The sequence below is a fragment of the Aotus nancymaae genome, unplaced genomic scaffold, assembly GCF_030222135.1.
Source record: "Aotus nancymaae isolate 86718 unplaced genomic scaffold, 86718_ANA_hifiasm-v0.15.2.pri h1tg000040l, whole genome shotgun sequence".
NCBI classification, from domain to species: domain Eukaryota; kingdom Metazoa; phylum Chordata; class Mammalia; order Primates; family Aotidae; genus Aotus; species Aotus nancymaae.
The window spans coordinates 124,344-138,792 of NW_026988454.1; the positions used below are offsets into that span (position 1 = coordinate 124,344).

At 56.6% G+C, this 14,449-nt stretch overlaps 1 protein-coding gene across 2 annotated transcripts; it reads left to right on the forward strand.

Annotated features, from left to right (window-relative positions):
• The first annotated feature begins 1,820 nt into the window (after window positions 1–1,820).
• DACT2 (dishevelled binding antagonist of beta catenin 2) lies at window positions 1,821–12,033 on the forward strand. 2 transcript variants are annotated; one of them, XM_064360450.1, is made up of 4 exons: window positions 1,821–2,066; window positions 7,760–7,892; window positions 8,641–8,919; window positions 9,844–12,033. In XM_064360450.1, exons 1-4 carry the CDS (start codon window positions 1,821–1,823, stop codon window positions 11,529–11,531), a joined length of 2,346 nt encoding a protein of 781 aa, XP_064216520.1. In that variant the 3' UTR covers window positions 11,532–12,033. The 2 variants fall into 2 exon arrangements, with proteins under 2 accessions (XP_064216520.1, XP_064216521.1); XM_064360451.1 differs by lacking the exons at window positions 1,821–2,066; window positions 7,760–7,892 and adding an exon at window positions 8,058–8,523.
• The last annotated feature ends 2,416 nt before the right edge of the window (window positions 12,034–14,449 follow it).

The window sequence follows — 14,449 nt, forward strand, 5'->3', positions numbered from 1 at the left end:
ACCATATACAGAAATTAAAATAGATCAAAGACTTAAACGTAAGTGCTGAGACTACAACGAAATCTTAGAAGTCATAGGTGTAAGCTTTGGCTTTGGAGTAGAGGATGGTACGTCAGGACACGCAAATCACAAGCAACAACCGCAAAGCAGATAAACTGGACTTCAACAAATCACAAACTTATTTTTGCTGCACAGGACAAGAACATGAAAAACAACTCACGACATGGAAAAACTATTTGCCAATCATGTATTTCATAAGGGAAGTGCAAATCATGTCTGATAAGGGAATTGTTTAAAGCATACTCACACCTTGATAACGAAAAGACAACCTAAGTTTAAAACGGCCAAGGATCTGAATAGACAGCTCTCCAGAGGAAGTATACAACAGGCACGTGAGAAGACGCTCGACGTCCTTAGCCATCAGGGAAAACAAATCAAAACCATAGGGAGATGCCACTTCACATCTGCTGGACGAAAGACGGCAGTCGGCATGCGCACGGAGAACGTGGAACCCTCGCATCCCGCTGGCGCGTGGGATTCCACTTGGGAAGCGGTCTGACAGTTCCTGGCAAGGTTAAGCGAAGCAGTCACCTATGATCCAGCCGCTCCACTCTTCGGTGCAATGGAAACATATTGCCACACAAAAACGCATGCAGGAATGTCCTTGCAGCGTTATTTGCAATTGCTGAAACATGGAAAAACTCACATGTCATCAACAGATGAATGGATAAGCGAAATTGGGCACAGCCACGCAGGGGAGTATTATTTAGTCACACGAAGGAGTGGAGTTCCGAAGCATCTGCAGCACGCACGCACCTTGAAAAAGCTCACCGAAAGGAGCCCCCACAGAGACCACCGGGCGTGTGACCCCATTTCCATGAACTTGCAGAACCCGCGGGGTGGTGGTTCCATGTGTGGGGTGCGGGGGAGGGAATGGGGGTGGCTACTGATGAGAACAGGCTTTGTTGGGGGGAGACAGTGAACACAAGTTCATGAACATACTAAAAACTATGCAACTGTGCCCCTTAAATAAGGTGTTTTACGGCATGTGAACTGTATCTTAAGCTATTACTTAAAAAAATGTAAAAAGCAGGCTGAGCAGCCTGACCAACATGGTGAAACCCCGTCTCTACTAAAAATACAAAAAAATTAGCTGGGCGTGGTGGGCACCTGTGGTCCCAGCTACTCGGGAGGCTGAGGCAGGAGAACGGCTTGAACCCGGGAGGCAGAGGGAGGAGAATGGCTTGAACCCGGGAGAAGGAGGTTGCAGGGAGCCCAGACCGCGCCACTGACTCCAGCGTGGGCGACAGAGTGTGACCCGGTCACAAAAAAGAAAGAAAAAGAAAAAGCAAGGTGAGGCTTGCAGACCGCAGCTGTCCGCTGGGAAAGTGGGTGATCGGTTTTCCGAATCTCTAACGCGTTTGTGACGGTGACACAGTCCCTGCAATGTGACACGTTCCCAATCACGGATCTTTATGAAAACGGCAAAGCCTGAACGAGCCCTTTCCCCGCCTTTGTTCCCCCGCGCGTCTGGGCCCCTCTCCCGGCTCCTCCTCCGCTGAAGTCACGGCGCGCTCCCTCCCAGGAGCCGGCCCCGGGGTCTGGGCGCGCCCGTCCCGCCCGCAGCCGGCCGGGGGCCCCGGGGGGCGGCGGGGCGGGTCCGGGCGGCCGCGGGGACCTCGGGCGCGTGCAGACCCCGCCCCGCGCCGGCTATAGATTCCAGCCCACCTGGCGACCCGCGGCCGGGGCGGAGGAGGCGGCGCGGGAGGAGCCGCCGCGACACAGCTCGGGATCCGGCGCGGCTCGTGGGGTTCGGGGACATGTGGGCGCCGGGCGGACCCCCGGGGCCCGCGGGCTGGGACCGCCGCAGGTTGGGCGCGAGGCTGCGCGCGGCGCTGGCGGGGCTGCTGGAGCTGCAGGGGCTGCGGGCCGCGCAGCAGGAGCGGGTGAGGGACGCCCTGGCCGAGCAGCCCCCGCCCGCGCCGGCCGCCCCCGCCGCCCCCTGCGGCTCCCACGGCCACGAGCGGCAGCTGGAGGTGGCGCTGGCCGCGGTGCAGGAGCAGCTGGTGAGGACCGGGCGCCGGGGTCGGCGGGGGTCGGGGGTCGCCGGGGTCGGGGTCGGGGTCGGGGGTCGGGACCGGCGCCTGCAGCCACGGTGTGTTAGCAGAAGGGGGGCCGTCCATGGGTGCAGGGGGCGTCCTCTGGATTTGATTCGGTCTCCGAGGAGGGGGACGGGGGACCCCGCGCAGGTGCCTAGCCGTGAAGCGCACAGGCAGGGACCCTGAAACCGGCCCGGGGTGCAGATCGCACCCCGCCCTGCGTGGATGTGCGCCCACCCACGCCAGCATCCCGAAGCCCGAAGATTTTGGGGAGACACCCGTGCGTTTGTGACAACGCTATTCTGACCTGCGGGTACTGACCGCTGTCCCCGGAGGAGGTGGGCTTGGGACCCTGGCTTCACCTCCAGGGGTACCAGGCCCCCCTGCCGTCTTGGGTTGGGGGCAACAGTTTCCGTGTGGTAAAGCGCACCCTGACTTGTCCTCGGGAATGTGCTGACGTTTGTCACAGTTCGCGTCACTGTAATAGAGTACTTGGGGAGAGCTTGTAACTAACAAAGGCCTCTTCAACTTTAAGATGTGACCTGACCCGTGGGGAGAGGTGAGTCCTCCGATCCAGAGGAGAAACTCTGATTTCCTGGCCCTCCCCGGCACTGCCAGGGCGCTCTAACCCCTCCTCTCACACAATGGCAGGAACGCCAGTCCTTGCTGTCTGCTCAGCACGTTGCAGTGTGACTTTGTAAAACTTACTGGCAACAACTTAAAAGAGTGTTGGAAGTAGTTGCCATATTTTCTTAAAGAAAAACTAAAAAGGTTGGAGAAAAATGTCTGTTTATATGAGTTGCCTCTATTACACTCAGTGGAATTTCTTTTGCGTTAGAAATTTAAGCCTGTCCTGTTCAAAGTTACTACCTTTACAAAGTGGCCCAGACGAAGCTGTGACATCACGGTCAGCCTAGCTCACTCAGCCAGGCTGTTGACGTAGCAAACCCTTCTGGGGACGCCTCCCAGGATCCCTGTTATCACCTCACCTTGCGGAAGACGAGGTGGCAGACTGTGTGGGATTAAGCCCAGGCCGTCAACTCTGCAGCTTCCGCCTCCTGAGAGGAAAGGAGCTGGTGTACAGACTTTGTTCACTCGCCCGGTGACCAAATCCTGGCCGTCTGTTTAGGTCATTTGTGTGTTTGCACCCAGACACAGTCTCAGCTTCTGCATGACCTCAGCTCAGCACACGGCAGCCACGGACGTGTTACGCTCGTGTGATGGGAAGGCAGGTGCTGCTGAGAGGCTGGCCTCAACCGTGCCGTCAAGGGGTGAGGGTGCAGTTGGTGATTAACTTGGCTTAAGAAATATACAAATCAAACTTGCAAGTGCTCAGCCTCTAATTACAAGTGGCCTTTTGGAAGAGAAGATCAAACAGGATTTTGTTTAATTTTTTTTTTTTTAATATGGGGACCAGAAGGAACACGCAGACTTTGTCTTGAATCTTTGTTCTTGGGATGGATTTTGTGATCAAAAGAGAAGAATGATTGAATTTGTGTGACATCAGCACAGGGCTTAACACTTGTTCACTTTTCTTACCGGGAAAAGCCTTAGGAGTGATAGCAGTTCTGTAGTGTTGAATACAGTGAAAAGCCTTGCGTGCTAAACAGCTGCACACTCCAGCAACTCCCGGCTAACTCAGGGCCCCTCCGCCCACCCTGGTGTTCACCTGGCTGTTGGTCATCATTCAGCTGTGAAGGCCGGAAGAACATTTATCAGGCCCTGAGCAGCTTTAGCCGACAGGAGTTCTCAGGTGCAAATGATTGCTAGCATTTCCAGGGATCTGAACCGCCGGGAGAACAGCAGCACTCCTCACCTCAAGGCTTATCGCAAGCGCTGCACCTTTTTAATTGCTGTGTCACAGAAGAGTGGAGGAGGAGATGCTTAGGAGGATTTTCTTGAATAAATAAATGGCTTTTATTGCTGCAACAAAAGGAAAAATGATTTCACAATTTGGGGTCTCCCCGTTCTGGGTTTCTAAGCTGACGAAACCCCCTATGCCCTCCGTGGCCCCCTTTGCTGCTGCGTGGCCAGTCTGTAGAGGGTTGACTCTGCATCCTCATTTATGGTTTGCCAGGGAACTTGTCATTCCCGACAAGTGCCGGCCATGCCCATATTCATGAGGGTTAAATTCCCCAACAAGCCCTAGATGGAAAGACTTCACCCACTCCCCGGGACGCAGAGCCCACGAGTAGACTGAAAACCTCATCCTTCACCAGTGGGTGCTGTCTCCAAAGCGGGGAGACACAGAAGGCTCCGGACTCTGCAGTGAAATCTTATCCTGAAGAATTTCCCCGTCTTGGCGCTGCTGGTCGTGACTTGTTCTGAAAGTGGCAGCTTTCATTTTCCCTTTTCCCTGGCAGCTTCCAGCATCCCGTGCTTCAGGAGCAAGCTGTGCGTCTGCTTCTGCAGCGTAAACTTGATGCTGGCGTTTCCCTTGGGCCAGCCATGCTTGCTTTGTGAACACACAGGGCTGAGAACTTGCAGGGGGCCACTCCTTGGGGCCAGGCAGCCCCAGAAACCTGCAAGGCCTCGGTGGCGCCGTTATCCATGAGTCCACCTGGGACCCCTTTGCTGTTGATTGATGGGCCTCTTTTAAACTGAGATACTAGCATTTACCCCTCTACAGAAAGGAGGTGTTAGCCTTGGAATTGAGGCATAGAATGTTTCCTCTGTGCATTCTAGCTCTCAGGGACAGAATGGAATTGTAGATACCATCTCCATATCCTCAACTCTGAGGCGCTTCCACGTTTAGCCTCTGCACGTGCCATAAAGGTGCTGCAGTGGCTGGACTGTTGACTTGCCCACGGAACAGGCACGGCACATGGGAATCAGCTCATTCTCCTGCGGTGCATGAAGAATACATTTCAAAGGGATTCGCCTGTTTTCTTAACGGCACCCACTGGAATTGAAGTCCTCAAACTTTTCGTTGTCATAAGGAACTTTCGTGGTCCCTGGGAAGCTTGTTAAAATGCAGGTTCCCAGGCTTACCCAGTGGAGTCTCAGGAAACGAGTGGGGCCCCGGTCTGCAGGTGTGCCCAGCTGTCGCACTGCCTGGGGAGGCTTGCCGTGAGTGCCTTTATATCAGGCCCTCCTGCCGCTTCCTCAGGCCCAGGGGTTTTGGCACAAGCGCCCCCAGAGCTCGCCTGGAGCAAGGCCGCCTAGAGGTAGCCCGAAGACTGGCAGAGGGCTGCCTGGCGTTAGCCTGAACGCCCGCAGAGGGAAGTGGAGCACCGAGGCCACCCAGGGCTCGCTGGCTGCTGTGGAGCGAGTCGGGCCAACTGTGGACACGTGTGGAGAGCATGCTGTGGGGCTGGCCTTGCAGTGGACGGTCCTCCTTCCTGGCCACGTATCTTTTGTGACTGTGAGCACAGTGTCTGGCCCTAAGAAAGAGTGAATGAAAAGCACAGTCATACAAACCCCAGGTCAGGGCCAGCGGTCGGGGTTGGAGACAGCGGCCAGAGTTACAAACACGGTGTAAATCCTGAATGGTGGAGTCCTGCAGACGCAGCAGGACCTGAGGATGTAATAAATAACCTGTGAATGCCTGAGAGCTCTGTGCGTCCTGCAGCCTCCTGGACCATTAATCAGAAATCGGCAACTGAAGGCCGGGCTGGCCAAACATTAATCACAAAGCAATTAACCCGCACAGACACTGGGGCGGGGGGGCGGGGAGGGGCTGGAGGAGGAGGACAGAGCTGGCCGTGTGCAGGGCCCCTCCTTCAGAAGAAGGGGAGTGTGTTTAGAAGAGGAGAGGGAACATGGATCCTTTCAAGTGCTGAGGTGCGGCCTCACAAAGAAACTGAATTTTCTGTGGGTACCTCGGGTTTTGTTTTACAATAGGCAAGGGAAAATCCTGAGCTGAAAGAATCCCCTGTCCCTCTGTTTGGATCCAAGCTTCCTCTTTGCATGGCTGGAGTGTGAGAGCCCTTGTGTGTGCTGCGCAGGCGTGGTGCGTTCACCTGGAGAGTGGTTTACCTGTGTAAAAACGTGCAGGGTGAGAAGCCTGTGTGTTTACATGAGGCTGGGTGGTCCTGGAAGCATAATATTTTGACAAAATTCAGGGTTTGTTTTTTTTTTGCCGTGTTCACATTCACAGATAATATTATGGCTTCCAATTCTGTCACTGTGCAAACTTTGGAGGTTGTTGGGAGGCCCCTGAGTTGGGTCCCAGAGGAGGGAGCTGCTGCCGGCACAGAAGCTGTGTGCTGGGTCCAGCCAGGCCTCCACCTGTCCGCCTACCCGTGCTGATCGCAGGCACTTGCATTTGGAAAAGCCGAGAAGTCATTCTCTCATCAGACTAGGAAACCATCGCTACCTGCCTCTCTTGTAATGACTTCTCATATTGTGGAGATGACCACAGTCATTCCCTAAGGCCCAGGTTATGGGGTTCAGAGGAATTCCTTATTTCCTGCATAAAATTTGAAATATAATTAATCATTTTCCTAAGAGGACCAACCACATTATTACATTCATTAATTATTTGCCTAAATCGTAATTGTTAATCCAAACAAGAAATGTTTTAAAATTAAAAGAAAGACACACACACGTACACACACACGTGTCCATGCTCATAATCAGCCCTTGAGATTTGGGGAAGCTGAGGCCCGTAGAAGGCACAGCCTCTCAGGGCAGGGCTGTGATGGTGACTTGTAAATACCCAGCCCCTTGGCCAGGCTCATGCCTGTAATCCTAGCACGTTGGAGGCCAAAGCAGGGGGATCACTTAAAAGCAGGACTTGGAGACCAGCCTGGGCAACATGACAAGACCCCATCTCTACAGAAAATACAAAAATTAGTGGGACATGGTGGCTCATGCCTCCCGAGTCCAGAAACTCGGGAGGCTGAGGTGGGAGGATCACCTGGGCCTGAGGAGGCCGAGGCTGCAGTGAGCCGTGATTGCACCACCGTGCTCCAGACTGGGCAACAAAGCAAGACCCTGTCTCAAAAACAAAACAAAACCAAAGATCCTGAAGGCAGATTTTCAAGCTGCATTTATTCATTCCAGGTAAAGCTGACATTTTCTATGTTTGGCTGAGAACCTTCTCTCCTGGTAGCTCTACCAAAGGCTGTCACAGTTCAACATGTGACTTCTTCTATCAGGGAGGGAGAAGGGACTGAACAGTCAAGGGGAGCGCTTCTGTCTTTCCACTGGACCTTCTCACCTTCTGGAAAAGTCGAAAGGTTTGTGCTTCCCAGGCACCAGGGACCCAGAGGCGGCCGAGTGAAGGACGCCGCCGTGCCCAGGCACGGCCTGTGGAAAGCCTGAGCACAGGAGAGTACTCTCGTAGGCAGGCTGGAAAGCGCAGCAGAGTGGAGGATGGAGATCGCTCCTGTCTGTCAAAAGGAGGTGCTGTTTTCAATCCCGATTTCACTCTCATATGCTGTAGTGTTCTGTATCCTTATAAAGAAATGTGTAATTTGAAAAGTTCTGACAAGTAAAGCAGTCTGAGCTGGAGAAAAACCCACGTGTGTGTGTGGGAGTCGGGGAATGGGTGTCAGCGCACAGTGGAGCAATGGCTTCAGAATGAGCAGGGCCAGCGCCAGACTGAGACGAGGTATTTCACGTGGACTTCGGGAGTTTGAATTGCGCTCACAGTGCGTCTTCAGTTTTGGTTTCTGTAGGTACAATCGTTCCCTTCCTCTTCTTTCCCTCCGCAGTCCCGGCTGAGACAGCAGGACGTCGGCCTGAAGATCCACCTGGACCAGCTGGACCTGCAGATCAGCAAGCTGCAGCTGGATCTGGGCACGACGTCAGGAGAGGCCCTGGACAGCGACAGCAGGCCCAGCTCAGGTACCTGGGAGCCCTGCCCTCCCGGACACAGGGCAGCCCCCAGCAGCGGCAGAGGCGAAGCCTGCACCGCCAGCCCTTCTCGGGCTGAACTTCCAGCTCTCCAGTGTCCGGCAGGGAGGGTGCTGCTTCATCAGGCCCATCTGAAAGTTAGGAGGCAACTGAAGCCTGAGAAAGCATATACGACTGAGGAATACTAAAATGAAATGCTGTCATGTCAAGGGGTTTTAGGAAAAAGGGCATATACGGGAATTGGCTACCTCACTCTTATCTTCGTAATTTGCAAAGATCACGTGGTGGTCTAAGTGACGTTGTTGGACCCGAGGTCAGGGGCGGAAGCACCTCCTCAGACCGGTCTCCTCCTCACCTTAACTTGGCAGCACCAGGGAGGAGATCCATGCAGGTGCCAGAGGCCTGTCCTCAAAGGGCTGAACTCCTAAGGGGCCACCGTGAAGCAGGCATCAGCCACCCAGTGCCAAAGGGACCATTGCCAGGAAAAGGGAGGGCCGGTGCTGGAGGGCGCGGGTAGAGGGCTCTGACCAGCCCACTAACAGCTCCTGGGAAGAATCCTGAACGTTGTCACCGGAGCACACTCTCCCGGGCCGGCTGTATGGACGATGGCCCACGGCCTCCGGTAGCCTCAGCTCAGGGGTTCCCCCGGGCCCTCCTGTGCCGTGACAAGCTCCAGAGGAGAAGGGGCCCTGGGCTCTTCTGGAGGGGGTCGCTGACCTGCTGTGTCTGCTCTGTCCAGGCTTTTACGAGCTGAGTGACGGTGGCTCCTGCTCGCTGTCGACATCCTGTGCCTCTGTCTGCAGTGACCGCGTCTCCCCCTTGCTGGGCAGTTTGCTGCCTGTGGCCCAGGCCCCCAAGGCCAGGCCCAGCATGGGGGACTGGAGACCCCGGTCGGTTGATGAGACTACTGTGCCGGTGTGGAGACCCCAGGCTACCGAGGAGGGCGGCAAGCTGCCAGGCAGCCTGGGGGAGGCAGGCCAGCCGTCAGGCATCTTCTGGCCCAGGCCGGTGTCTACAGGTAAGAAACCGCCAGGGAAGGTAGGGGTCTCATCTCAGGCCCGGGGGTCCAGAGTGCAGCCCCCAGCTGCTGAGGGCAGAGCTGGGACCCCACACGAGCGTGCTCTGCGGCTCTAACGGCCGCTGGAAGCCTCCACGGGCCATGTGGTTGTTTGGAGGGAGGCAGGAATCCAGCGCGGCCGGGTGCGTCACCACCAGCTCTTCTAGCGCAGAGCACTTTGCCCTGTATTCAAAACAGGCGTCAGCAAGTTTAAAAACATCCTGTAAAAACCCTGGATCCACTCGTGTGTGGCGTGAGTCGGGTTGAAAGCGCTGGTTGGGAGAGCACTGGGCTCACACCTGGATCCCACCTGCTGACCCGGGAGGGGCTGTCGTTGTCCTCAGACTGTCTCCAAAGGCACAGATGTCGCTTTGGGCCTCATTTTATTTCTAATACAAGGCATGGTTTAGTAGTAGCCATTTGGTCTTTAGTTACTGCGAAGCCTCATGGTTTCCTCCAGGGCATCTGCAGGGACTGGCTTCATGCCCTGGCCTCCCTCCCTGGCCTCCCTCCCCGGCCTCCCTCCCTGGCCTCCATCGGGGCTCCATCCCATGGCTGCAGGGCCCCTTCTCTCTGGGCAGCCTCTAAACCTTCAGGGAAACGAGAGTGCTGAACTGGAGATTCTCACTCCCCATGCACTCTTCCTCAAGGGGAAGGGTCGGAACAGGCTGAGGGGGTTGTGCTGCAGACGCAAATGGGGCCCTGCAATCTCTATCTAGAGGAGGACCCCAGTGGCTGAGGAATCCCTGTCTCCCAGAGGGCCCAGGAGTTCCTTGAAGCAGCAATGAGCAGCGTTTCCTTCCTGTCTGCCACGCACGAAATGAAATCAGCAGCACACTAAATCCTCTCCATATTCAGGTGTTTGTTCATTTGTCTTATTACCAGGTGACATTGACAGAGCCCTGATGGCAGACACGGGGCTCCAGAAAGCCGGCCCTGACCCCGAGCTCCTCGGGCTCCTCTGCCAGGGGGCAGACACCCCGCTGCACGTGCTGGACCCCAAGTATCAGCAGGACCTGGTGTCGCAGGGAGGCAGGGAGGTATACCCGTACCCCAGCCCCCTGCACGCAGTGGCTCTGCAGAGCCCCCTGTTTGCCCTGACTAAGGAAACCCTGCAGGGCGGTGGCCCCTCGTCCCCCAGGAAAGCCCCCCTGGGCCCTGCAGCTGTGAGCACTGTCCGGACTGGGCTGGTCCTCGAGGCTGGCCAGGCCAGACCCAGAGCCTACATCGACAGGCTGCTGCGTCTTTGGGGCCGGGAGACCCCAGCAAAGGGTAGCGGGGGAGAGCAGGGACCTTGGAGGCGTGCAGCATCCCCATCCCCACAGAAGCAGCGGGGCTGGAGTACAGATGGTGGAGGCCGACTTAAGAAGCTGGTCTTTGCCCCAGGGAGGGAGGATGAGGGAGATCCAGCTCAGAGGAGAGGTGCCAGCAGGGGTGGCCCCCAGCAGCAGGGATCCCTGCCCCTTGAGGGTCCTCAGCACCCTGGCACCCTTCCAGAGGAGGGGTCCCAGCCTTCAAAGCACTGCACCCTCAGGGAGACCATGGCAGGGCCGTCTCCCAGCTCGCAGGCCCAGAGCACACCCCCAGCTCAGGACTGTGGACGAGACAACACGTTGCCATCCAGGAGGCTGGATGAGAGTCCCCCGCCATCCTCTGGGCACTTTGCCCACCTGCCCTTTGCTGCCCGCAAGCCTTCACCACCATGGCCAAAAACGGGTCCCCCCAAGAGCAAGGCTGAAAAGATCAAGAAAAGGCCCACGGACAAGGTGCTGAGGTTCGCAGGGCAGCCGTCGCTTCGGCTGGAGAGGCTTGAGGGTACCCAGGCCACCCCCCAGCTATCCCTGGAGTGGGACCCTGCCCACTGGCCCCCAGGGAGGGACACACTCCAGAGTAGGCTGGCCCTGGCCTGGGAGGTGCCTGGGCGCTCCTGTTCCGAGTCTACCCTCTACCCCATGCCCGTCCTCGTCCCCCTGGCGGTGGCCCCGCAGGAAAGCCAGCAGACCTCAGCCCACGCCCTGTTCCCCTTCGAGGCGGCACTGCTCACCTCGGCAGCCAGGGGGAAGCATGGCCGCTGGCAGTCCACTGTGGACATCTCAGCGCGGGCCCGCATGGCCGGTTACCCAGAGTCTAACCTGGGGGCCCCCAGGCCCACAGCCAGGAGAGTGGGTGGCCCACAGGCCCGGGGCCGGCCCATACTGGTCCGCCAGGATGCCCACACCAGGAGCGACTCAGAGCCCTCCAAGCACTCAGCCGAGTGTGACCCGCGGTTCCCCTCGGTCATCCCGGAGACCAGCGAGGGAGAGGCCGGTGAGCACACCACCAGCCGATTCGCAGACCACGAGTCCAGCAGCAGCGACGGGGAGGGTGGCGCCCAGAGCAGGGACTGCGGCCTGGCACTGGGCTACGCAACAGTCGGGCATGTGGAGCTGGCCTGGCCCCAGGCGGCCCCGGTCAGCTCGAGGCCACTCCTGTCCCCCGTGCCCAAGCTATGCCGTATCAAGGCCTCCAAGGCCCTGAAGAAGAAGATCCGCAGGTTCCAGCCGACGGCCCTGAAGGTCATGACCACGGTGTGAGCCGCAGCGGCTGTTGGGAGAAGCTGGTGCACACAGAGGCTCTTTCCGTGCGGTGACCTGTGGGTGGCTGTTCCAGTGGTGCCCATCTTCCGAGGCCACCACGGAACAGGAGGCCCCTCAGATGGGCTCTGCCTGTGGAGTGCGGCCGTGCGCCCCGCCCCGGCGAAGACCCCTCCAGAGCTCCGGTTTCAGATGCCAGCAGCCTCCCCGGCTGACCTAGCGTCTCGTTTCAGCATCTCCCCAGACGCTGCTTGTTCCTGGCAAGTGCCTGTTCCCACCTCATCATCCTCCCGAGGCTTTGCCTGCACTCCCTGCACGCCGCTGGGGATGCGGTTTCCAATCTTTCAGCCATTTCTCCCCAAAAGCGTCTTAAAGAGACAGTTGCAGGACTCTGTGCTGGAAATTGAATTTGAGCTTAAACTCCATGTTAAGCTGTCAACATGCATAAACACCCAAATCATGCCATGATCCCCTCAAATAAAAGGAACTTTGTTTTCCTGTTTTAACGTCCTCCTCCTCCCTGTTTCCTTGCGTGGCACGTGGTGGGGACCCGGAACCCTCAGGCCTGCCCATCACGGGGGCACGCTTCAGCTTCGGGCGGGGAAGGCACCTTATAAATGAGTCGAGACTAAGCTCTGGTTTCAGTGTAAAAAGTGAGGCATAAAAGTGTTATGAAAAAAAAAGAAACTTTTTTGGTGTTTACTTTTCCAGAGAGTTTTCCTCAGCTTTTCAAGAAGAAAGATAGCAGTGTTTTCAGGTAAGCTGCCTGGTGAGGGCTGTAACATTTTCAGTTCAGAAAGCAGCCTTCTCCTGAGTGATTAAAAGAATTTTACACAGGAGGCTGAGGCAGGAGAATTGCCTGAACCCAGGAGGCGGAGGTTGCGGTGAGCCGAGATCGCGCCATTGCACTCCAGCCTGGGTAACAAGAGCGAAACTCCGTGTCAAAAAAAAAAAAAAAAAGAATTTTACATGAAGGTGGATGAGGCCATTGAAGTCCCCGTGGACGTCCTGGTCTCTCAGGGCTGGTGCAGCTGGGCAGGATCTTTGGAAGGAAGCCGATAAGAAAACCAGGGGAAGACAGGAGTGGACTTCGGTTTTTTTTGATGGAGTCTGGCTCTGTCACCAGGCTGGAGTGCAGGGGTGCAAGCTTAGCTCACTGCAATCTCCGCCTCCCAGGTTCAAGTGATTCTCCTGCCTCAGCCTCCCGAGTAGCTGGGATTACAGGCGCCCGCCACCACACCCAGCTAATTTTTGTATTTTTAGTAGAGACCGGGTTTCACCATGTTTGCCAGGATGGTCTCAATCTCCTGACCTCATGATCTGCCCTTTTTGGCCTCCCAGAGTGCTGGGATTACAGGCGTAAGCCACCGTGCTTGGCCAAGTGGATTGTGAAGGTGTTAAATGTTCCTAACAAGCAGTTGGTTTTAGATGCTTATAAAGAACTTAACATTTAGAACAAAGTGGAGGTGACGGGAGGATGCTGCCGAGGTTCCTGACAGTGAAGACGGTGGATGCAGCCTCCGTTCTTGTGCAAACCATGAGAAAACGCAGGCATTTCACAGGGGCCAGAGCAGACTGAGATGCAGACACCCATTGACCTGGTCTGTGTGCAGTTCCACACATGCGTCACAGCTGTAAACCAGCGTGTTCACACCACGGCCCTCAGTCACATCACACGGCCCCGCTGTGAACCTGCATTTCACACACCCCACGGCCCTCAATCACGTCACACGGCTCCGCTGTGAACCCGCATTTCACGCACCCCATGGCCCTCAATCACGTCACACAGCCCCGCTGTGAACCCGCATTTCACACACCCCACGGCCCTCAATCACTTCACATGGCCCCGCTGTGAACCCACATTTCACGCACCCCACGGCCCTCAATTGTGTCACATGGGTCCCGCTGTAAACCGGCGTGTTCACGCACCCCACGGCCCTCAATCACGTCACACAGCCACGCTGTGAACCCGCATTTCACACACCCCACGGCCCTCAATCGCATCACACGGCCCCACTGTGAACCGGCATTTCACACACCCCACGGCCCTCAATCACGTCACACAGCCCCGCTGTAAACCGGTGTGTTCACACCATGGCCCTGCATCACGTCACACAGGCCCTGCCACTGTCTGTGGATACAGCAGCTTTCAAGGGGGCTTGGCCAGTGAATGGCATGCTCCGGCTTTGTTCTTTCAGGCACACAGTTACCAAACTCACCGAGCTGGCTGCGTGGCTGCCTGTGCCATCCAGGCTGGGAGGCGGAGCTAGGAAGGGGCTCCTGCCTCCTCTCCTGGGCATGGAGGCTCCTTAAGGCCGACTCCTTCCTCACTCTGGCTGCAAACCTTCCCTCACACACCTGTGGGCTCCTGAATCTCCCTACACAAAATCATAGTTGGCATTTTCCCTGTGCAGCAGCTGTCCAGATTATTTTTACCTCAATTGAGTTAAATGCTGCTGCAGCTTTTATGGCCCGAAGTAGAAAATGCAATCACGTCCAAAGGTGCCCTAGAAATGATAAAGAATGATAAAAGCGGTCCTGGCTGAAAACAGCTTAGTATAGCAGGAGCAGTGGTGTAAATGGTCCTGAAAATGTGGCTAAGAGGATGGGACCACGGTTCAACATTCCTGACACGCCTGGGGATGGCCTTGCATCTGGGGCCCAGCCCGAGCAGAATCTCAGCTCTCCACTCCCGGAAGGAGAGGCTGGCCGTGATCCTGAGGCTGCTGACTCAGCCCCCTCGGCCCCCACTGGAGACAGGCCCAGGGCCCGATAGACAGACTGGCTAATCAGTAACCCCAGGACAGCAGGGCTCCTGCCTGCCGCGGGGGAGGTGGAAAACAAGCAACAGACCTCTGTAAAAGCTTAGAGGGAAGCAGGGGTGAACCCAGGACAGTGAAGAGCTGAGTTGGGGGCTG

Excerpts from the sequence above, each read along its gene's own strand:
- DACT2 (XM_064360450.1), top strand. The coding sequence starts at position 1,821 with ATGTGGGCGCCGGGCGGACCCCCGGGGCCCGCGGGCTGGGACCGCCGC. Across the intron at positions 7,893-8,640 it reads CGACAGCAGGCCCAGCTCAG|GCTTTTACGAGCTGAGTGAC; the intron begins GTACCTGGGAGC and ends TGCTCTGTCCAG. Across the intron at positions 8,920-9,843 it reads GCCCAGGCCGGTGTCTACAG|GTGACATTGACAGAGCCCTG; the intron begins GTAAGAAACCGC and ends TCTTATTACCAG.